The sequence below is a fragment of the Akebia trifoliata genome, chromosome 4 (assembly GCF_017979445.1).
Source record: "Akebia trifoliata isolate Shusen 1 chromosome 4, ASM1797944v1, whole genome shotgun sequence".
Lineage (NCBI taxonomy): Eukaryota > Viridiplantae > Streptophyta > Magnoliopsida > Ranunculales > Lardizabalaceae > Akebia > Akebia trifoliata.
Genome location: NC_141378.1, coordinates 4656725 through 4679752, shown reverse-complemented (window position 1 = coordinate 4679752; position 23028 = coordinate 4656725). Strand labels below are relative to the sequence as shown.

At 35.0% G+C, this 23028-nt stretch overlaps 2 protein-coding genes across 4 annotated transcripts; one reads left to right on the top strand and one right to left on the bottom strand.

The window, feature by feature from the left end:
- The first annotated feature begins 2117 nt into the window (after positions 1–2117).
- On the top strand, positions 2118–4712 carry LOC147403160 (autophagy-related protein 8i-like). The gene is made up of 5 exons (XM_086438644.1): positions 2118–2288; positions 2382–2437; positions 3516–3568; positions 4236–4354; positions 4468–4712. The coding sequence occupies exons 1-5, from the start codon at positions 2249–2251 to the stop codon at positions 4554–4556; spliced, it is 357 nt and encodes a 118-aa protein (XP_086294770.1). The 5' UTR covers positions 2118–2248; the 3' UTR covers positions 4557–4712.
- Positions 4713–6137: 1425 nt separating this feature from the next.
- On the bottom strand, positions 6138–19882 carry LOC147403159 (protein serine/threonine kinase). 3 transcript variants are annotated; one of them, XM_086438641.1, is made up of 16 exons: positions 19478–19882; positions 19209–19294; positions 16043–18130; positions 15319–15646; positions 15010–15225; positions 14836–14908; positions 14537–14742; positions 14383–14445; positions 12175–12380; positions 11951–12062; positions 10852–11373; positions 9930–10240; positions 9445–9565; positions 9179–9252; positions 7323–7458; positions 6138–6490 (listed from the first exon to the last, which is right to left on the bottom strand). In XM_086438641.1, the coding sequence occupies exons 1-16, from the start codon at positions 19601–19603 to the stop codon at positions 6341–6343; spliced, it is 4818 nt and encodes a 1605-aa protein (XP_086294767.1). In that variant the 5' UTR covers positions 19604–19882; the 3' UTR covers positions 6138–6340. The 3 variants fall into 3 exon arrangements, with proteins under 3 accessions (XP_086294767.1, XP_086294765.1, XP_086294766.1); XM_086438639.1 differs by having other exon boundaries at positions 9445–9688; positions 19478–19880; XM_086438640.1 differs by lacking the exon at positions 6138–6490 and adding an exon at positions 6599–6900 and having other exon boundaries at positions 9445–9688.
- Between the last annotated feature and the right edge of the window lie 3146 nt (positions 19883–23028).

The window sequence follows — 23028 nt, the reverse complement described above, 5'->3', positions numbered from 1 at the left end:
TAAATATTAATATAATATAATATAATATAATATTTTAAATATTAATATAATATAATATAATTAATAAATATTAATATATATAATATAATAAATATTAATATATATAATATAATATTTTAAATATTAAATATTAATATAATATGTTTAAATCCATTATACTTAAAATTTTAAAAAAAATTTGACTGACTGTTTTTGACAAAATATGACATAATATTAAAAAAAATTGATAGACTGTCTTTTAGTGTCATAATATACCTTCAAACTATATTGTTTTTTACATTTTAACTATAAATATTAATATATATAATATAATAAATATTATTATAATATAATATAATATTTTAAATATTAAATATTAATATAATGTGTTTAAATCCATTATACTCAAAATTTAAAAAAAAAAATTGACAGACTGTCTTTTAGTGTCATAATATGCCTTCAAACTATATTATTTTTGACATTTTAACTATAAATATAATATAATATAATATATAAATATTAATATAATATAATAATATAATATTTTAAATATTAATATAATATAATATAATATTTTAAATATTAAATATTATATAATGTGTTTAACTATAAATATTAATATAATATAATATAATATTTTAAATATTAAATATTAATATAATGTGTTTAAATCCATTATACTCAAAATTAAAAAAAAAAAATTTAATATTAATAAATGTTTCTTTTGTTTGATTTAAGGGCAAATGAATTAGAAATATTTTCATAGAAAATTAATAAAGTTAGGGGTATTTTGGTAAAACGAACCGTAGATTTTGACTCCCCGCAAGAAGAGTTTTGAGAAATAGGTTTTCTTGACTTCTTCATAAAGAGTAATTTCTTGCTCTTGCGCGGAGTAACTCTTCGAGGGAGTAGTTCATACAAACGCATCCAAACGACTTCTAACTCCCCGCAAGAGTCAGAAGTAGCCAAGGAGTCATATCCAAACGCCTACTAATCATCTCTAGACTAAACTATTTATATAGAATTCCCAAAATTTGAAACTTAAGGAAAACCAAAACCATTTTTATTTGAAAAATTCTTTAATGCCTGTATTGGACATCGGGTCCAACACTGATTTGAACCCCGTGGACAAGGGTGACAATCAGTTTTCGGATTGATTCCAAAGGAACTTATAATTATAATCATTATATTTAATTCGATTTCGATTCTTGTTGGTTTCTGGTTCGGTTCTAAAATAAATGGAATCGAAATTGAAATTGCTAAAAATCATGGGTACCCATCGATTTCGATTCTTGAGAAGAAAAAAGTATTTCAAATCATTATAATATTTTTTTTCTTTAAAAAAATTAATATATTATCAACAAATTATTAACTTAATTATAATTTGTTATACAGAATATATAAATTAATAATTTTTTTAAAAATAAAAATTTATCTTAATTAAAAGTAACAAATTTTTAAAAGAATAACTCATTCTAAGCTTCAATCGATAATTTATATAAAAAATTGAAAAATTTTATATAACATGCATTTACTTTAAAATAAAAAATATATATTAAATCATCTATAATATGAAAATAAATCGATTTCGGTATCTGCGAATACCCATTGTATAGAACCTAACGGTTCCGATTCCTATTGGTTCAATTCCATTTTAGATCTAACTCTAATCGATTCTAATATAAAAAAAATCAGAATCAGGATTTTCGATTTCAATTCTGATTAAATGGATACCCATTGGCAGTCCTACCGTGGATTGATCCAAAAAAAATTGGAGTCATTTTTATGATTCCTAGACCTAAATTAGATGGCGACTCTCCATTCCTAAAAAAATAACCCAAGTCATCAAGTTGATCAAAAATCAGTTTAGCCATTTTCACTCGTATCTCGATGAAAGCATCAATGATTCCATATATGGATCCACGTCATTAATGTGTGAATCGTTGTACATTCAATGTTACTTCAGCATTTTCCTTTTGACATTTTATAAATAAATAAAAAAAATGATGGTCGAAGAATATCGTTAAGTAATTCTCCATCTCAGCCGTGAGAATTTCAATTTATCGCAGATAAGTTGCCAACCCAAGCTTTGTTTGAAGCTCTTTAAATTTAATAGCTTCGAGCTGAGCTGGCTTTCGAATTTAATCGGCGTACGTTAGCTATTTCCCTTAAAAAAACTCCATTTTCTTCTCTCGTTTGTCAACCAGTTGGCTACCTTACGTTTCTTCGTTCCTCCAAACCCTAATCTCTCTCTTTCTCTTTGTGATCCATGGGGAAGATCAGATCTTTCAAAGACGAGTTCACATTCGGTTCGTTCTAACATTATTTATCTTCGATTTCATTCAGATCTTCTTTAAATCAACTTTTTCGATCTAATTTTCATTGTTTTTTATTTGCTGCAGAGGAACGATTTGAGGAATCAAGAGATATTATCGCCAAATATCCCGATCGAGTTCCAGTAAGTCTTCTAATCGATCTCTTTACTTCGTCGTTGCATTTATTGCAGATCGTCTTAGTTTTACTCTCTGAGCTTGAAATTTAATGATTTTGTTCTCTGACTATGTAATTTTTGATATATTTATTAAATTTTACATTAATCTTTTGGGGGAAGAAGTATCAATTTTTAGTAGGAATTGAGTAAAATAACAGTTCGATCTACATCGCTGATGATGAGATGTAGATACTGATTCAGAAATTTGGGGAAATCAGATGAGATGATTTCTGACATAGAAAGAAGATATTAGGGTTGTTTTTGTTAAGAAAGTTTGTGCTGCATGCCAAAATTTAAACAAAAAATTATAAAGGGAAAGAAAAAAAAAGAGGGGGGGGGGGAGGTTCCAGCTTCATTAATGGTTGCAACATTTTTAGACATTTAGTAATTATGCTAAAAGTGTTGAACTTTTTGGTCATTAATTTAATATCCTAGAAACAGCATGGGCAGTCTCAACTGGAAAAAAATGTTCAACTTTTTTATCAAATTGGTGAAGACGTTAGAAGCAGGAAGTTAGTCTGGGCAGTTTATGCCCATTTTCAACTTTTTCATTTTAAGAAGTGGGAAGTCAAGCCATCAAACCCTAAAGCGCTTTGGGGTTCAAAAACATGGGAAGGGGCCTCCAAATGCTACCTTAGAAAATGCTAGCTGTTCTTCCACATGATACAATTCTAGGCATTAGGTGCTTACATGATTTTGAGTCTTAAACTTATTAATTAACTAGAAGCCGAACTGTGAAATTCAAAATTCAACAAAAAAAGGCACTCTATGTACGTATGTAGATAGTACTCATTTATTAAATGGTGCTTGTAAGATTAGCAGCTTCCCTCTCTTTCCTCATCATCTGTTAACTAAGCAAGAAAATTAAATAGATAAAGGCTGCTTAGTACATGTTATCCTCAAGTTGGCTGGCATATCCATTTGTCCAAACACCTCCCACATCTTTCTCATTCTTATTTGGGAAGAATTCTAAAATTTTAAAAACCATCAGGTTTTCTCTTTTCACTTATTTATTTATTTACATCTTTTCTGATACAATTTTCAGGTGGTTGTTGAAAGATATTCAAGTTCTGATCTTCCTGAAATGGAAAAGAAAAAGTAAGTTATAGCTTCATCTAAGCTTCCCAACATGTTGATTATTTTCTTTTTTTCTTTTTTGGATGACTAAGGATTATTTATTTTTATTCTAAATATTCCCATTATAGGATGAGATCTAGCTTCTAAGAAATTATTCGCTTCTCAAGACTCTTGTGGGAATTCTCTTTATTCTCAACACGTCTTATGTTGGTAAAGTTGCTCACAATGATCTCTTTAGAAAGGAAATCCTTCAAGTCAGAAGGTTGAAAATTGCATGCATTTGTGTCACATAATTGCAACCTTAAACAATTCGGTCAAAAGTGTTAGGTAACGCCGAGGGGTCTAGGCTTCAATTTTTTTATATTTCAATTATTAAAAGATAAAAGAAGACAAAAATATTAAAGGAAAACTGGAAACTAAGAACAAATATCAGTTATACGCTAAATTGCTTTACAAGCACTAGTTGCCTGATGTGCAAAAATCTGCAATAGTTTTGAAAGCGAGCACCAATTAGAACTGGTGGCACATAAGAAGAGAGCTATATGCATAATTGACAGAATTCTTCTTTTATTGGTTTAATTCTTCTTTTTCTTTTATTTTTTCTTCTTATTTCTTAGCAACTTGATTGAGTAACCACTTGGCTTGAACATCGCTATCACCTTTTTTAATATTTAAAATTCCCTTCCAGATACTTGGTCCCTCGAGACATGACCATTGGGCAGTTCATCCACATTTTAAGCAGCAGGCTTCGTCTGTCACCTGGGAAAGCTCTCTTTGTATTTGTGAACAACACCTTACCTCAAACGGGTACATAAGCTATACCGATGCAAAGAATATCTTTGTATAGGCATCTATTGTACAACTTTATCTTTAAATGGATGAATTAGCTTATGTGTTCCACTTATGACTGTTTCCTGCAGCTAGTCTTTTGGATGCCGTCTATGAATCTTCGAAGGATGAAGATGGGTTTTTATACATGTGTTACAGTAGTGAGAAAACCTTTGGCTAAGCCGTCCCCCAAGTGTTCACGAAGTTCTAGCCTGAGATCTGTACATTCTTTGTAAATCTTAACATCTCTTGGTGTGGACCAAATTTAAATAGTGACTCTGTATTCTTGCACTTATAATTCCATGAATGCTATGTGAACATTGTGATGGTTACCTTAGATGCTCTGTAATTTACCAGTCGGATCTTATAATGATTGTCATCACACCAAATTTGTGTGGGCTGTGACACACACATGTCTATCCATAGATCAATAATTGTCGATTCAAGTCATCCAAATAGTGTTCTGAGGTCCATTGCAAGGGTAAGTTCAATCCTGTGAATGAGCCAAAGTTCTGATTTTGACCGTTGATATCATCTTAACTGATGATACCAAGTTGGATGGATACCGTTGAATGGTAAACCAAGACTGCTTGCACGTCCATGAGGGCATTCAGGATGATTGATACTTGAGGGTGTCATTCATGGTTGAAAGTTGTGTCATTTCAGAATGTTTTGGTGAAATATTCTGATTTTCACTATTGACCCTGAAATTTTGAATGTATCGACAATATTTTGGCTTACCTTGAAATGTTTCAGTTAGATTGTTTTGGTTTTTTTCTCCACACCAAAAGTGTCTCGACCTCAGTGTCATGTCACGGTTTAAGCCATGGGGGCAGGGTGAGTGTCATGAATCCTAATGACTTACCATCCTCATACTTAGGACATGTGATGGCAAGTGGAGGTGGGTGAACTCTCCAATTTTGATCTCTTTGGATTGGATTTTGGCTTATAGAAGACAGATCTTTAGACAGTCGCACCCAACATCCAATAGAATGGACCCGAGCAGGTTCAAGCCAAGGTTATTGAGCAGAGAAGTCAGTGAGGCCAAGGCCTCTCACATCCCAGATATATGTGTGAGTGCAATTCCACACTACTATGTGATACCCAGCCATTTTGGTGAAAATTAGAGATGCTAAGCATTACATCTTCTATGAGACTACTATTTTTTTTGTTAACTATGAGACTACTAAAAAATGACCCAACAGTATTCAATTTTTCGTGCCAGAAGCTTTCAATAATTAGAGATGATAGGCATTACATCTTCCATGAGAGACAGACTACCTAACAATGACCCAAAAGTCCTTAACTTCTCGTGCTAGAAGCCTTCGATTTCCCCCCAAAATTCATCACCTTCAGCATCTATGGTAAAAAACAGTTACCCTCACCTTCAACCTCAAGAATCTCTACTCCCACCTTCAAATTCCAAGAACAAATACAGTTTCGGGGGACGTTGAAGACAATGTGTTTTAGGAAAGAAAAATTAAGGTTTTTGGCAAAAGGTCGAAAACAAGATTGAAATAAAACTGGCCAAAAAAAAATGGATGTTGGGTAAAAAAATCAAAGGGTTTGCAGGAGAAATTGAGGACGAGGCGTTTCTTTTACTTTTTGTTAGTCTCATGGGAGACTGAAGTCAAGGGTGGTATGTCAACAATTTGAGAACCGAAGGGGTATCTCTAGTTTTCACCCAATCCAGGTGGGACACCTAGAAATTAATTAATGGCTTTTTTATTGCAGGTGGAGCAAGACCTGCTACTCTTGGAGGTTCACCAATGCAGTCCAAACCTAGGCATTAACCAATGCTGTAATTTAAATCATTGGAAAACACAGTAATCCCATTTGTGATCATGGAAATTGAGTGCTAGCACATGAAAGACGAACATATATGGCTAGCATAGATACAATGAAGCAAAATTTCCGGAAAAAAAAAAAAAAAACAAGATCAAATGTAAAAAATATCAATGGAACCTAGCAGCAAATCTTCAGATAACCATCTTCTGTTCCCACAAGAAACAATCGTGAGAAGGGTAGAATACTTATACTCGATAAAATTGACAAATTTCTTGTCCCACGATCTGCCATGTAGAGCTTTTGCGGTGAAACACGTTGCTGCCCATCCTGCCATATGCCACCCAAACAAACTATGTAAATAGAAGGACCAAATGTCAAAAACACAACCCAAAAAAAAAAAAAAAGCAGTGCCAAGAACCGATTCAAACTACAAAAAGCAGGGTACTCCTCTGTGGAACCCATATTTCCCACCAAATGGATCTTGTAGGATAAATAAAATAGAACTTCTCCTCCCCACAATTGTTCATTATCGCAACAACAAAAAAAAAAGGGATTCATGCCAAACTTAGTAATCATATGAAAATTTAACACCCAAAGTAATGGTTTAATTGGATGGTCCAGATTTTTCAAGATTGAAGCATATTTTTATGAATTTAGGAATATCGGAAGGGACATACTTTTGAGAGGTTGATCACCATAGTACAGTTGGATTTTCCAATATGAACTCCATTGAGACCCTAGCACCAAAGGTATAAAATTGGAAAAGTAATGGTTTAATCGGACGGTTTGGATTTTTCAATTTTAACTAATTTTTTCATTAGGTTAGAGGAATGTTAAAACGGCCAAACTTTTGTGACGGTCTCCATTGTGCAGACTGGATTGTCCAACATGATCTCCACATAGACCTAAGCTCCATGTATATGACAATTTTTTCATGTAGTACCCAAAAGGATGCAATTTAAGATGGTTAGAATCCTCTAACATAAGGTTTGACTTTATGTCAAGGATAGCTCCTAGGAGAGACCCAATCAATGGGGAATTGGGGATGATCCCATTAGGCAAACCATATATAAGAAGAATAGTCTATGGTCATCCCTACTGATACAAGCATTTCACTTAGGACAGAATCCTTGATAAACAATCACTCCTGTTTACTTACATCATTTGCAGATCTGCATAGAGAGGAAAGCCCTATCTTATTTCTGGAAATTGAAATGATATCTTGGCCCCACACAGAGAAACCAGAGACACCGTCTGAATGACCTCTGAAAACATTGGACTGAGATGGCCAGCTCCTGCAATACAAAGCCCATAAATCCACAAATTAGACGAGACAGATATAAATTCATAAGAACTCAAATGTGCAAATGCCAAGGACTGACAAAAAAGATTACCATGTCAACCAGATTTCAGTTATATAAGACGCCATCACCACCAGATAATATTTTTTTTAATAGGTAAAGCAAAATTTTATTAATAAGTTATCCTATCCTATGTCGTTATAGCATAACAAGGTTTCGAAACTCTAAGTTAGGTGAAGTAATCCATTATGCTTGTTTTTACAATCATAGACTATATTACGATTTTGAAGTGCCAACTTAGCTAAGTGGTAAAACGTGTGGAGTGTTGTTTCCCACGACCTAGGTTCAAACCCTCTTGAACCCAACTTCATTTGCTTACCACTAACCCTATACCTATCAAAAAAATAAAAAAAGAAGACTATATTAAGATTTTGTTTTTTTACTTTTGGAAGTAGTTGATTTACTTCAAAAAACCAAGTGATATCTTTATAGAGCCGCTATTGGCACCTCAACTTTTACTTATTACACCCCCAATTCTATATATATATATTTTTTTGATAAATATAAGCTTGTATTAAAAAACGGAACGAGAAGATGAGGCTGAGATAGCCCCCCAATACAAGATTAAAAAACAGTAAGAAAAAACAAAGAAAGGAAAAAAAAACTCCCCAAGAAGGGAGGACCTAATCACAAATAGCTTCCCAATTACTAACAAAATCATGGAAGCACACTCCCTCAAAGTCTCTACTCAACTTTGACCAAAGGAACAGAAATCCCAGAATCTCTAAAATCACAGAGTAAGTTGAGCTCTCCTTGCCATGAAATACTCTGTTGTTCCGCTCTCTCCAGAGACCCCAAGCAATGGCCGATGGAAGGATAGCCCAAAGGTGTTTTTTTCTCGAAGAGAAGATATTAAAAGTCCAACCCTCTAAAAGCGCAAAAAAAGATAATGGAAGAACCCAATTCTATATTATTTATCACCCCAATGAAAGATTAAAACAATTCAAACATTAATAAGGTTTGGTTCAAATTATCATCTAAACATTACGATTATGAATAGGCTCATATAAAATCTTAAGCCAAAAAAAGAAAAAAATTTGAGAAAGAGCTTCTATTGGCACCCCAACTTTTTTGAGCGTTGTGTTATCCGCCTCCTTTCCTGGGTGTCACATATCATGCCCTAGTTCGATCTGTGACTCTCTTATATTCATAGTTGTTGCGCCTTCCCCATCAAATAGATCTTTTGGGGTACATAGCTTGTCAACGTGGTATCAGAGCGCTAGGTTCATATAGGTCACGAGTTCGAGTCTCTTCGAGGGAATTTTCCACCCATATAGGTGAGGGGGAGTGTTGAGTATTGTATTATCTGCCTTTGCTCCTGGGTATCACGTGCTCACGTATCGTGCCCCAATTCAACCCGTGACCCTCTTATATTCATAGTTGCGCCTTCCCCATCAGATTGGTCTTTTGGAGCAAATGGTTTGTCAACAAATTTTACTCATTCTCAGCCATTTACTTATTTTCTTTATTTTTAATTGGGGTGTAATAAGTAAAAGCTGGGGTGCCAATAGCAGCTCTCTATCATTATCATGACAAGAATCTCCTTAACTCAAGTAGAATTTGACACCACAGCCAAGTAACCAATCAAGTTTTGAACACAATAGAATAATCATAAAGTGTTATACACAGACGGTCCAAGTAATACCAAGAGTACCTTCTCAGGTCCCAAACCCGCAAAGTTTTATCAAGAGAGCTGGAAACAAGCAAATGGTCCTCTGGTGCTGCCAACTGCAACCATGAAAAGATAAATGAACTGAACTTCAAACTAAAATAAAAAAGCTTGTGGGATTGATAGAAGCAAACGAGTTGGCTATGACAGATTGGGCATGTTGTCAGCTACGACTGGGGATTGTATGGGACATTCCATCATGAGGGAATGGCTACCAAATAAATAAATAAAACATGGCCATTTACAAATACCTTGGTAATAAATCCATCATGAGCCTTCCAAAAAGAAATAACACTTCCACTTCTTGCATCAAGCAGCCTGCAATGCCCAGAACTGAGACCAGCTGCAATCCAAGACGCTGCAGAAGCAGCTCTGTTTGCTTGCATTTTGTCAGACCCACATGAGCAAATGGCAGAAACAAGATAAGAAAAAGAAGATTCAACCAATTCGCTCTTCCACAGATGAAGTTTTTGATCTTGAGCAACATCAATGAATCTGCATGGTGAATTAAAAGGTTAAATTATATAGAGATTCTATTGCCACACCACCTTTTGCTAATGCCACCCCAATTCATATGTAAATGACCAAAGAATTAGCACACATCTTGGTGTGGAGCTAGTAAAAGTAGGTGTGGCAACAGAAGCTCTCAAATTCTATAATGCCACTGACAAAAAGACATTCTTGATTCACATCAACTTGGGATGAAAAAACTCTATCCTTGAATAGCTATTTTTACCTGAGTGAGCCATTTCCAGTGCCAGCTACGAGCTTCTCAACATTTTCTAAGTGATGCATGCAGGTGTACAAACTCCCACCAAATGCACTAGATAATATTCCACCTGATGTATTGGAGTTGAGCATATTCACATGGTGGTCAGTATTCACCTTCGATGCAGAGGATAAAGGGTTCATGTGATGCGAGGAATTTCCAGATGGTTCAGCAAATACCGAAATCAGCTTTCCAGTGTGACTATTCCATACATGGATTGTTCCGTCACAAGAAGCTATTCTTCCACTGGAAGATAGAATACAAATGTCATTGACAACCTGAAAGTTGCACCAAAAATAAAAAATAAAAAATCTAAGTAAATTGATGATCACACAGGCATAACAGAGAAAGAACAGAAAGTTCTAAAAAAATAAGAGAGCTGCTATTGGCACTCCAACTTTTACTTGTTACACCCCAATTAAAATTAAAAAAACTAATGGTTGAGAGTTAGTAAAAAAGTTGGGGTGCCAATAGAAATGCTCTTTTTTGTTTAGACATCTATTTGCTAGATGTAGGATTTTATATGAGCCTAATCCTAATTGTAAACAAATGCTGAAGTCGTTTGAATGCGTGATAATTCTTTGTAATGTTGAGGTAATAACTTGAACCAAACTTTTGTATTGTTCGAATGGTATGTTATCTTCAATTAGGGTGTGATAAATAATTTAAGAAATTTGAATGTAATAAGTAAAAAAGTCAGGGTGCCAACAGCAGCTCTCAAAAAATAAAGTAGTGGGATATTATGCCTTCCTGACCACCCCCAAAATAAATATTAAAAAAAAATATATCAAAGGATTAAGTGAATACAGAAATCAAGAAATGGCATTCAGACTACAGTCAGTGTAAGCCAGATAATGGAGAAAAAAAATAAATAAATAAATAAGCAAACCTCCTCATGGCCGTAATAACCAGATACACAATCCATTCTCGATAAGTCCCATTTCTGAACAGTACCCTTGAATCCTGGACCAACACCTCCAGTGAAAACCGTGCTTTCATCATGGCAAACAGCTAAGGATCTCAATGCTCCTGGATGTGCACGGACAGAGTAAAGAATAGACGCTCTGATCTTCCACGGAAGTTCATCTTTTAGACCCCCAACACGACCAAGAAAATCAAGCCCATCCCAACTAGCAGCGGGACTAGGGAACCAGAACCAGGGTTCGCTCTTCCCATGATTCGATGTTACAACATGCCTGATTACTGAAGTCTGTTGAAGATCATCTAATTGTTTGTAACTCATCAAGTTTTTGGCTCCTCTAACCCCTTGTGATTGTGGGATCGACCACCCAACCCCATTGAGCAACAATTTAGCTGGATTATAATCAGATGTTGAGATCTTGCTCAAAATGGGCCTTTGAGGATTAATATTTTCTGAACCAGCCTGAGATGCCTCCCCTGTATATTCCCACTGAATCAAAAACAGGCTCAGAAAAGTGTATATAGTAAATTGGGAGTCCGTAGTCTTGACCTATGTTACTTGGTTCATCGGTTCGCTCGGTTTGAATTTGGGTTTGTGGTTCATGATTCGCCACACTAGAATGAACCCGGTTTGTGGTAGAGATTATTTGTTTCTTGGTTCGCTTTGGTTCCCTAGATCGGTTTGCTAGCTAGGTTCGAATGTCCATATATATAATTCAAGTATACAAGTTATAAGTACAAAGTACAATGTTAAAAAAATTCAACATTAAAGAGAAGCAAATTAATATAATAATCCAAATCCTAAATATAAACAACGAAAAAAAAAATATAATAAATAGGTTTGGTTCATCGAACCAATTAAAAAATTGTTTGGTTCGCCGAACCCAATCAAAATTTGGTAGGTTTGTGGCTCGCTTGATTTTACGAACCCAGTACGAACAGTACAGCAAACTGGTTCGGTTCGTACAGGGTCGTGGTTTGGACTAGTACCAGCGGATAGGGTAACATAGGTCTTGACCACTAGTCATTGTAGTCATCCTCTTGTAGCATGAAAAAAGGAAGAATACCTTCCAGTTATGAGACCGTTGAAGATATTGCTCTAGAAGCAACCACGTAGCACAGCATTGACGAAGTTTCTCTATACCGAGAAGAGAAGCGAAGTAAGGGTATAAAAGCAACCTGCATATTGCCAAGCACAGTCACGACAATATGACAGAATGGTCTTGAAGATATTAATTCATTCTACGTAAGTGTTTGATGCAGATATCATGGACTATAAAATAACACCCACACAAGATCCATACGGCTTTCCACTTGAGCCTCGTCTAATTTTGATTTGGTAGTCTTTGAATTTCTGCCAAATGAACTGGACCCACTGCTTTTTTCCTGAGAAAAAGCGAGTTCATCAAATAGCTCTTTAAGTTGTGGCAGGACATGTAAAGTAGTGAAATCTGCTCCAATCCGCCGACAAACTTCAATAAGAGTTGTAGCAGCAACCTGGCCAACAGAGGACAGACTGAATTACTAAAGCTAGTTAATCAGAACGTGCAGTGTGAGAGCAATTTTTTCTTCAGTTAATATGTCTATTTGGATAGGGACTTAAGCTTTTAAATCCAGAGAGCCCTCCATCAATGGAAGGTTGGGATTTTTCCATAGTATATGTAAATGCGCCCATCTTAGCAGGGAAATGTAGTCACTTCTGGCACTGGCACCCTCAAAAAACATTTTGCCAAGTTTTAACTCAAACTTAATAATTTTCACCTTAGCTTGTCAATAAATGTGGTTTTTATCTGAGAGATTAGGGAAATGTGGAAGGCTTATTTTTGGAAATTTTTAAATGATAACCACCAAAGAGACTTGGGAGGTACCAAGAGATCTATGTGAGAGAGCACACATACTTCTATTGAAATAGGGTTTCAGAAGGGACAACAACTCCAGCAAATACGAAAACAAGTAGGATATCAGGGTCGGATGGTATTCTGATAGAAATGTGGAAATGCATTGAAAAGTTTTAAATTGTCTTGGCTAACTAAGCTATTCAATAATATTTTGAAGACTAATAGGATGTCAGATGAACAGAAGAAAGGCATCATAGTACCTACATATAAGAATAAAAGACATTTAAGAGTTGTACTAACTATATATATATATATATATATCAGATAACCAATTTAACTTTGTGTCGGGTAAATCAACCCATTGAGGTGATCTTTCTACTTAAACAAATGATAAAAATAAAATAAAATAAAAAAGTATAGAGAAAAGATGAAGAATTTTCATATGTTTTTTATTGACTTAAAAAAAGGTTACAACAAAATGCCTAGAGAGGTGGGGGTATTGGGAAAGAATAGAGTCTAGAATGGATACATTGACAAAATTAAGGATGTATGCGGGGGTTTTGACTAATGTGAAAGTGAATGGAAATGAGACGAATGAGTTTCCAGTTATAATTTGTTTACATTAGGGATTAGCTTTGAGTTAGTATTTGTTTGTTCTAGTTATAAATGAAGTAACTGCTCCTATTCAAGAGCACATACGTTGGTGTACATAACTTGCAAATGATGTAGTCTTATTTGATGAGACTAGAGAGGGATTTAACAGAAAACTAGAATTAAGGATAGAGATGATGAAGACCAAGGGCATTAGAATAAGTAGAATCAAGATCGAGTTGTGGAGTGTGAATGCAATATCGACACTTAGGATGAAGAATGTCTAGTAAAAATTGATGGTCTAGGAAACCAGAGTGACCACTTTTATTACTTGGGTCTATGATACACAAAGAAGGAACGATCAAGGAAGATTTTGCCCATATAATCAGAAGTAGATGGTTAAAGTAGAGGTACACTTTCGGAATTCTTTGAGATAAATACCTACCAATCAAATTTGAAAAAAACAAATTTATACACAGGTAGTAAGACCAGCTATGCTTTATGGAGCTGAATGTTGACGGTCAAGAAGCATCATGTAATAAATTGAATAGCATGAATGGGGATGTAGAGATGGATGAATGGAAAGACCAGGAAGGATAAAAGTAGAAATGAGGGCATTCAGGAAAATGAAGGGGTGGCTCCAATAGGCAATAAAATAAGGGAAAGTCGAATGAGAAGATTTGGGCATGTTCTACAAAAGCCAATTACAACCCTGGGTAGAAGAAATATTCAACTTGAAGGTCCTAAAAAGGCTAGAGGAACACTAAAAAAAAGTAGATGGAGATTATGAAAGCAAATATGAAATCACTGTCAATGACAAAAGACTTAGCTCTAGACAGAGTGGAGTGGAGGAGCAGAATTTGTTCAGCTGATCCCCAATCTTTGTGAAGACTTTGTTTTGGTGGTTGTGTCAGATTTAAAAACTTCATAACCTATCAAAAATACAAAAAATTAAATAACAACTTTTTAGCCTAGTTTGCAATTAGATGGCATACTAAAGAAATCCTTCATACTAAAATGAGCATAACAGAAAGGGAAAGGAAAATCCAAAGCAAGGTGGAGTGAAACACCTCAAGCACTGGTAGGTCCAAATGGATTTGCATAAGAACTTTAATATGGAGGCAACTTCTGTCCTGAAGATTACAACACATGATCAATTAGTTAGAGCTGTCGAAGTGTTTAAATAGGTTGCACACAGTATGAAAACAGGAAGGAAATTCATACTTGGACCAGCTCTTTGACGACCACCTCTCTTGGCAAGAATGCAACTAGACCATCTAACATGACAAGACTATCAATAATGGCTAAAGTATTCCAGCTGTGCATAGGTTCAGGCTTATCCATATTCGAAACATCAATACAGGAAAGAACAACATTTCTCAGTAATGGTAGAAGCTGCCTCACAACAAAGCTCTCTCCCAAAAGACCACCTGGAAAAAGTCAATGAAACACACTATCATACAAACTGAAGATACTGTTTTTAACCAGAGAAACAATACCATAACCCAATGAATCGAAGATACCAATTCTAACCAGAACATCAATTCCATCAGAACAGAGTCCTTTCCCAAAACAGTGAATTAGGGGCAAGATCGTCTGGATCAAGATCCAAAGGTTAGTATACATTTTTCATAAACTTGAGGTCTTAATAACCTCCTATCAAATCAACAATCAGGAAAACATAGAATAAATTTAACCTGGTGAACCGTAACAGGTAGGCCAAGCTCTTCGCTAGATCCGATCAGCAGAACAGAAGCAGCAGAAGCAGAATTCTTATGGGGTGAAACAGAAAGATTTGAGATGACTAATGGATGTATTATCTCCAGATATGTTTGTTTCCCCAATCGGTTCCATATCTCCCGCACAAATGAGTCTTGGAGGAGAGAAACCTTCAAATGTGAATGATCCGAAGCCTGAAAATTTTTCTCAACAATAATGAAAGTAAGAAAGTAGGTCATTTACACAAGTACAATTTGTAAACATAACAAAATAAGTTCAAAACTAGCCTGTAGAATCTTCTGGATGGCAGGTAAAACCAATGTCTTTATCGCCTGAGGTTTCAAGCACTTCATGAATTCTTTCAGTAATAAAAAAGCCCACTCAGCTTCATTGTCAGATAAAGGGGTCACAACAAGTGGTAAGCAGTAGGGAGCACACATTTGAGCAGCATATGTTCCCATTGCTTTCAAGGCTCCTTGTCTTGCAAACTTTGCAACATATTGAAGATGGGACCCACCTTCCGCTACAAGGTGAAGTGGTGAGAGAAATAAATAGGATGACCTCACCGTTGCAGGAAAATACGGTGATTCAAGAAGACATTTTGCCGAAGGCCTCCTAATAACAAAATGAAAAAGAAAAAAAGATTCAGATTAGATCATGGTTTAAAATATCGGAATGAATCGGCCGATACGTATCGGTATCAGCTGCGACCTATACGAAACATCGACTCTGAAACATTGAATGTTTCGGGAAGGTATCAGGTATGTATCGGAATGTACTGGTTTGTATCGAATGTATAGGCCAATAGTACCAATTTTTTCATTAACAGAAACATTCAATCGATACGACATTTTAAGCCGAGGATTAGATATCAAGAGAATATATCACCCTATAAAGGTGTAAATAATAGGCAAAAAAAAAAAAAAAACAATAGTAAGCAGTACCAATGCCTAATATGTGTATTTTTGCTAGAATCTTCAGTAAAATTTATTGGAATTGTAAACTTTGTACCTCCTCCAGTCCCTCTGAATACATGCTTCAACAAGTCCCGCAATGTGAGGAGAAAGTTCCTGCATCAAACCAGGTAAAACACCACTCTCCACATATGCAGCTAACGAGGTTGGATTAAAAAGAGGCCTTTTCAAATAAAGTTCTGCTATAATGCACCCAACAGAAAAAATGTCCTCACTAACATCTTCAGAATAGGGGCCCAAATAAGATGATTTCTGCCTCCAAAGCAATAACTCTTGAAATCCCAAGGAACCACTCTCATCTACCTCAAAATATTCAAGAAGATTGTTTAAATCAATATTAGATGACTCTATTAACTCGCTTCCACTGCTCAATGCTTTAGATACATCAGTTTTAAAATGCTCTGATCGCTCTTTTACAGGTATGACACTCTTGTCAGGGTTACCTTGATAGAAATGATAAAGTGGACTCAAGTAGGAAGCATGTTCACAAAATGAAGCTGCTTCTTCTATAGTTTCTAAAAGAAGAGGTTTCATAGATTCCACTTTGCTAACTCGTCGCATAGGGTGTGGTTGAGTAAATAGCTGACGGCGTCCCATTGACCTTGGCTTTGTGGGGTCAGATAAAGGAAGCATGACATTCTTGGCATCAACGGCTGCTTGACCAGAAATCTTGCACCCAAAGGTGATATCAATCCAATTATGTATCCGTCGTGAGACCCAACTACTTTCTAATGCATCACGATGTAATTTGATAAATTCCTCAGGACTACTCACCCATGGAGGTCCAGCCAGATCGCTCATACCTTCATGAAGAGAAGTGAAAATATGAGGATCGCTATAGAACTCCGGAATGCATTCATCAGGAGTCCATTGGTAAAGTCTTTGCATATTAGAAGGATACTCGTTAGGCTCATAGACTGAACGAACAGCCGTACGTAATATACTCAAAGGTAGCCTTCTAGCTTTGTAACTGCAGACAGCAAGTTCAGACAGGCATTCATCTGAAACATGGTGTGGGATTTCAGATGTCGAGTACGTGAAGTCCAACTGTTCATCACCCTTCGCCAATCGCCACTTACTCTTCCCTAGGTCTCGCCAACCCGTATCAGAATTTTCATCAGGTTTTACGCTGAAATCTATTACCCATGGCATTACTGTGTGAAACGTATGATCACCCCACCTCCTTCCAGCTAATCTGTTTAACACGAGTAGGTATTCATAGTTACTCAGCTCACCCATCCACCATTTCTTGAAAAGTGAGTGCCAATCGATAGAGAGGGGTAGCTTTGAATCAGCGTAAAAAGCTTGACAAAGACAATCCTCAGTGGAACAACTCAACATTGATGGAGAAGTATCCAGGGACTCTTCTCTATTCATTAGGCTTGGTTTACCTTTATCACAGACATTCAACCAAGACCAACATGAACTGGTCAACATTATACTCGAAGGGCATACATCACCATGGGCAATCCCCAAGTTGTGAATGTAAGCTAGGGCAGAGAGTATCTGATATACTAAAAACCTAATAAGCCATTCAGACTTTATGGCATCGGGGCTATAGTGCAAAATGTTTTCCAAGGTATAAGGAGTTTTAGGAAGCAATAAATTTATAAAACCAGGTGTTTTTAGTATCCCTAGCACGGGGACCATGTTTGGATGCCTCACACAGCCAGGAATATTGTTTTCATCGAATGAAGGCATCCCAACCAAACTAAGAAAATTCACACCATCTCGTCCTGTTGGTTTTCCTTCAATAAGAAGATCAAGTGAGGAAAGTATGTGATTTTCCACAGAACCAGAAAAGAAGTTGTGAGCAAGTTTGTTGATGGCAGAGTAAGAACCAACACCAACATATGCAACTGGGGCCAATGCAGTTATTGTCCTTATACAAGAGAACCTTCCAGAATAGTTGATGCGTGAACTATCAGATTCTATCCCACCTAGGGCTGTTCTCCTACCACACTTCAACAAATAGTGAGGTTTATCTGGTAAAGTATCTGATGAAATGGTTTTGTTTCTGATAATTCCAATACCTTCCTCCTGATTTTGATCCATCTCTGATGAAGACATGTTATCCATTGTCTGTATTTTACTGTCCTCGTCATTTTCCGAAAAATACTCATCACTGCAAACAAGAAATTAAGGCCCGTTCATATCAAGTAGGTCTCTAATATATGATAATCTATAGATTGATAAAACCAGGTTCAATCACATTTCAGAAACACCAAGATGGTTGTACAGCTTACATTGTTAATTCTCAAGGAAAAAAAATTGAACTTCAATGTTTATTAATTTATTTATTTATTTTAATCTTTGGTATTTTAATTTTTATAAAACTAGATACACTCTTACACGTAAAATATCTTCTAGACACAAAATTCAGTTGCTAGAAGGCATGATATTAATTTTCAACATATTTCCACAAAATATAACTCAAAGTATTCCATTTCCAAGTGGCTCCATGGGAAATCCAACTGGTTTTTTTTTTTTTTTTTGGCAGTTAAAATAATGTTCACTTAGAGGAATATTTCAGTAAATAGTAAATTTTCACTAAAAATTTCTGTTTATTTTTTTGAGAAATAAGTACTCTAAAAGCACTATTAAAATTTATAAAAGTAAGAAAATTTTAAAATTATGATTGAATATATCTACATATCATCGTAAAATACGTACATATAAGCATATGCTCGTACAACCACTGATATTTAATTAGTTTGATATATTATCATTCTATTCATAACATTAAAAAAAAATGCAAAAATATACAACAGTGTGTGAATGTAATACTTACTTAGTACTCCATTCATTAAGCATTTGTTAAATTTAGTTATTTTGTTAAGTTAGACTCTTAAATACATATGTCAATCTTTAGTGAAATGCTATTGATCTTCATTGTTACACTTTATACGATTGTTTGTTGTATCTTCATGACTTATGGATATATTTTCATGCTTGCTGTATCATTTCCTATGGTTTCAAATAAAATTTTCTCAATATTTTTCATCATTCAAACGATACTTCCAAAATTTCGATGAAATTTCAATTAATGTCCACAATGATCAAAATAATTTCAATTCGAGCTGATCGAAATAGACACCTGACTCAAAATCTAGGACTTTTCAAGAGAGTTTGCAATATAATTCAATAATAATGATGATGATGATCTATGAAACAGTTAGAATATGCAGATCGGATGCGCTTACACATAATTCGACAAGCAATCATCTTCATGACTCGGCACGCACACCAGTACGAACTGATTCGAAACCTCACCATTGTAATTCGCAATCTGCATTATAGATTGTGGAAATTAAACTCCCTGGCAACAATAAACAGAAGCCCTAAAATTCTGAATCGGAATCCTAAACAGGATTAAAACATCAGATTTCAACTCCATTACTTCGAGTTAGGATTGAAAAAAGTAAATAAGGCAAGTCAGCAAGTGAAAATGGTGGAATTCGAAGGAAAGGACCTGAACAACAGCTCTAGAACCGAAGGGGAGACCTGAATCTGAGATCCCATAAGAGAAGATTAATTTGTCTGAGAAATCTTTCTGGATTCGACGCTGCAGACACTCGAAGCACGTTTGAGTTTTCATTCTTCGAAGCTTTCGACAGTTCTTTCTTCTGGCCTCGACAGCTCCATAGGTTCTATGGAACCATTTTCCAATAGTTCTACTAATAAAGCTGGACCGACTACCGAGTCACTTCGGTCATGGACCAACCGCCATTTGATTACCATAGATTTTTTTCCCCTATATCTCAAGGAAAAAAATACCGTTCTCTGCACACTGCCACGTCAGTATAGTGTTGAACGCAGTGCAGAAGGAAGGCAGCTTAGAACGACGCATGGTTATAAATTCTTCAATGACGTTGGACTTAACCATTGAAATGTTTTATTTTTTAGGGATGGAGAACTTGTTGATCATTCTTCTGTAACTATTATACGCAGGCGGGTTAACAACAAAAAAATTCTAGTGTAATGCGAGCGTTTTTTTTTTTCCTTTTGTTTATGTCTCTTTATCGGGGCCCTTTGATCTTAAAGGGCCAACCAATTAGTAAGTAACTCGGCCCACTTTTCCAGTTCATGTAAGAACAATCATCTCCCTGCCAAGGGCGAGTCCAGAAGGCCTAGTTTGGGCTCCCAACGGAAGGAACTCTGGTAAAACAATCATAGTTATGTAGATAACTCTTTTGTGTGATCAAGTGATGGGAAACAGGTCCACTTTAAAAATAATTTTTCTTATACAACCTCTATTTTAACTCATTAATTGCACTTCATTACAATAACCTAAGATATAGGGTTTAATTGCCTTCCCGTGACTTTTACTTCTCTTCTCATCTAAATGACAAACATAATTGTTATATGACATGACCAAGTATTTTTTACAAAAATTACTAACAATAATTTCTATGAACATGATTAAAGAAAAATAGAAAAAAAAATAAAGAAAAGTAAAGGAAGATTTTTAAGTAATGGAGTGCAATTGGTAATTGGGAGTGTCCATCTAGTCGATCCCTATTTTTAAAGACAAAAGTACCTCTCATTTGTGATCAGTGAAGTACAATCTATTTTAGATAAAGTATAACACTTAGTCATAGAACCACATGGTATTGTACATAAATAATAAATAAATAAAAACTATTGCTATTCAAAATGTGCCTTATTTGAAACATACAATCTTGATAGGTTCACTTTTCTCCTCTCTTTTTTCCCCGCAAAATGAGTGTTAGGTAAAATAAAAAAACATAGTAAACGAACTTGACATTTTTGAAGAATAATGTTAAAAGCACCCCACGTATCAATAAGGGCAACCCACGCCGTAGCCAAAGTATTTGGTTTTATATGAGTTAAATTTTTTGGAATGAACTGATTTTTGATGAGGATGGTCTCTATTCCCGTCAAAATAAGTTCAAGACCATAAAATCATCAATTTTTTTGTAAACAAGTTTTAATGGAATTAGAAGTTTTAGAATGTGTTGGTTTTTTATGAGGATGATCTCCTCACCAAGGGCAGAGCTAGGATTTTCTTGTACTGAGGGCAAACTATGATTAGTTGTATGGTTGATGAACATTAAGATGAATGGTTTTAGGGAGAAATTCAAAGGTTTTTTGTTAGAAGTTGAAGAAAATGATATTTAGGTCATTCCCAATTAGTATATGAGAAGGTCGGATCAAGGGGCAATGTCATCAACAAAAAATTGAGAGAGTGGGGGGCAAAAATTGGAGGGAGGCGAAGGGGGGGGGGGCAAATGGGGAGAGAGGTGAGGGAGCAAGGACAAATGTGACATGTAATTAGTTGAAAATATAAGGGTGTTTCAAAGTTTTGTGGGGGCAATTGCTCCCACCAGCTCCTTACCAATTCCGTCCCTATCATCATCATAGAGATAATCCTTACAAAAAATCAGTTCATTCCAAAAATTTTAACTCATATAAGGAAAAAAAAAAAGATTATGATTGGAATGCCATTGGTAATAATTGGGGGTGTCTTTAACACTACTAATTTTTGAATGATACATTTTGACATATTTGTAAGTAGTTAAAAGATAGTATTAAGTAGGACATTACCTTTTTTATTTTTTTTATTGATGGTTGGACTTAACCTCGTTCGTATCTTTTGTATTGTTTTAAAGTATGACGGTAAAGATAAAAATATATAGATGAATGAAACAAGAAAAGGGGGGCCTACCATTATTATAGGTTTACACCAGCAAATATCGCAATATTAAAAATAAATAATATATTAATGGTGCTAGAGATTCTATGTCCATCATTAGTACGCGGTGTCATTATCCTTTTGTAATAAATAATGATGAATGAACGCGGTCTTGGCACGCGGTTGACACGACAAGGGCATAGAATCACAAAAAAAAAAATTCTGTGTATCTCCAAGAAAATGATCTATGATTTTGTGCTCTTGCCACATCAACCACTTATCGAGACCGTGCATTTATCAGGACTCTTTTGTAATTTGTAAATATAAATAATTTGTGACAAATTTTCAAAAACAAGGTTTGAAGATAATCATTTCTACTTTAAGGGAGGCTATATAAATGGTAAGCTTGGTCTGGGCTTGCCAATAAAAGACTCAAATATAGATATTTTAGTTGGACTAGAAGGATTATGACACTGGGATATCTGGTAAGCATATTGACTTGTGCCCCGTGAACGAAACGAAATCCCACGACTAGGATTCATACGTGTCTTGAGTCTTCTTGACAATACATATCCTGCTGATACTATCTCATTGACAAAATCTTAGTCAAAAAAGATTTCACGCTTATGAATTGTGTAGTTTTTTTTTCTTCTTTCTTGAAACATAATTACTTGGGACAATGAAACTGAGCCTTGACTTATAGTTTTGAAATTGACATTCTTTGCACCTCATTTTCTCTTGCTCCATTCTATGGTTCTTTAGTTGGATTATAAACATTTTTCATTCATTTTTTTTTTCACAAATAAAATGTTATTTTTTCACAAATAAATGTTTTGTGAGAAATGATGAGAGGAACGTCGAAATTAGATGAGATACATGCATAACCGAGCAACAAGATAAAATTAAACTGCAAAGTAAGATTCGTGTTATGGACACAATATTTTGGATAAGAAGAATATGGTGACGATGACTCAACTACAATAATCATTTTCAAACATAGAAATTCAATCAAACTAGGTCTTGATGACAAACCAAGTTAATGAAATAATTAACAATCTATTTAATAAAACACAACTCTGAGTCCCACTCCACTTATAATTATGGGGTATAAACATTCCTTCTAGTTATATTAGAGTGTGATCTACACTATCCCAACCTTTCATCTTCACCCTCTTTGTCAATAATGTTCTCTAATTTTATTATTTTTAACTTTTTTACCTCTCTAATCATTTTTTTAGTAATACCAACCAACTTATCAATATTTTTTTTGTAATGGGAGTAAACTATAGTTAATGGTACACTTGAAGATCAATAGTTTGAAAAAAAATTTAGAGAATTTTTGTTAGAAGTTGAAGAAAACCATATTT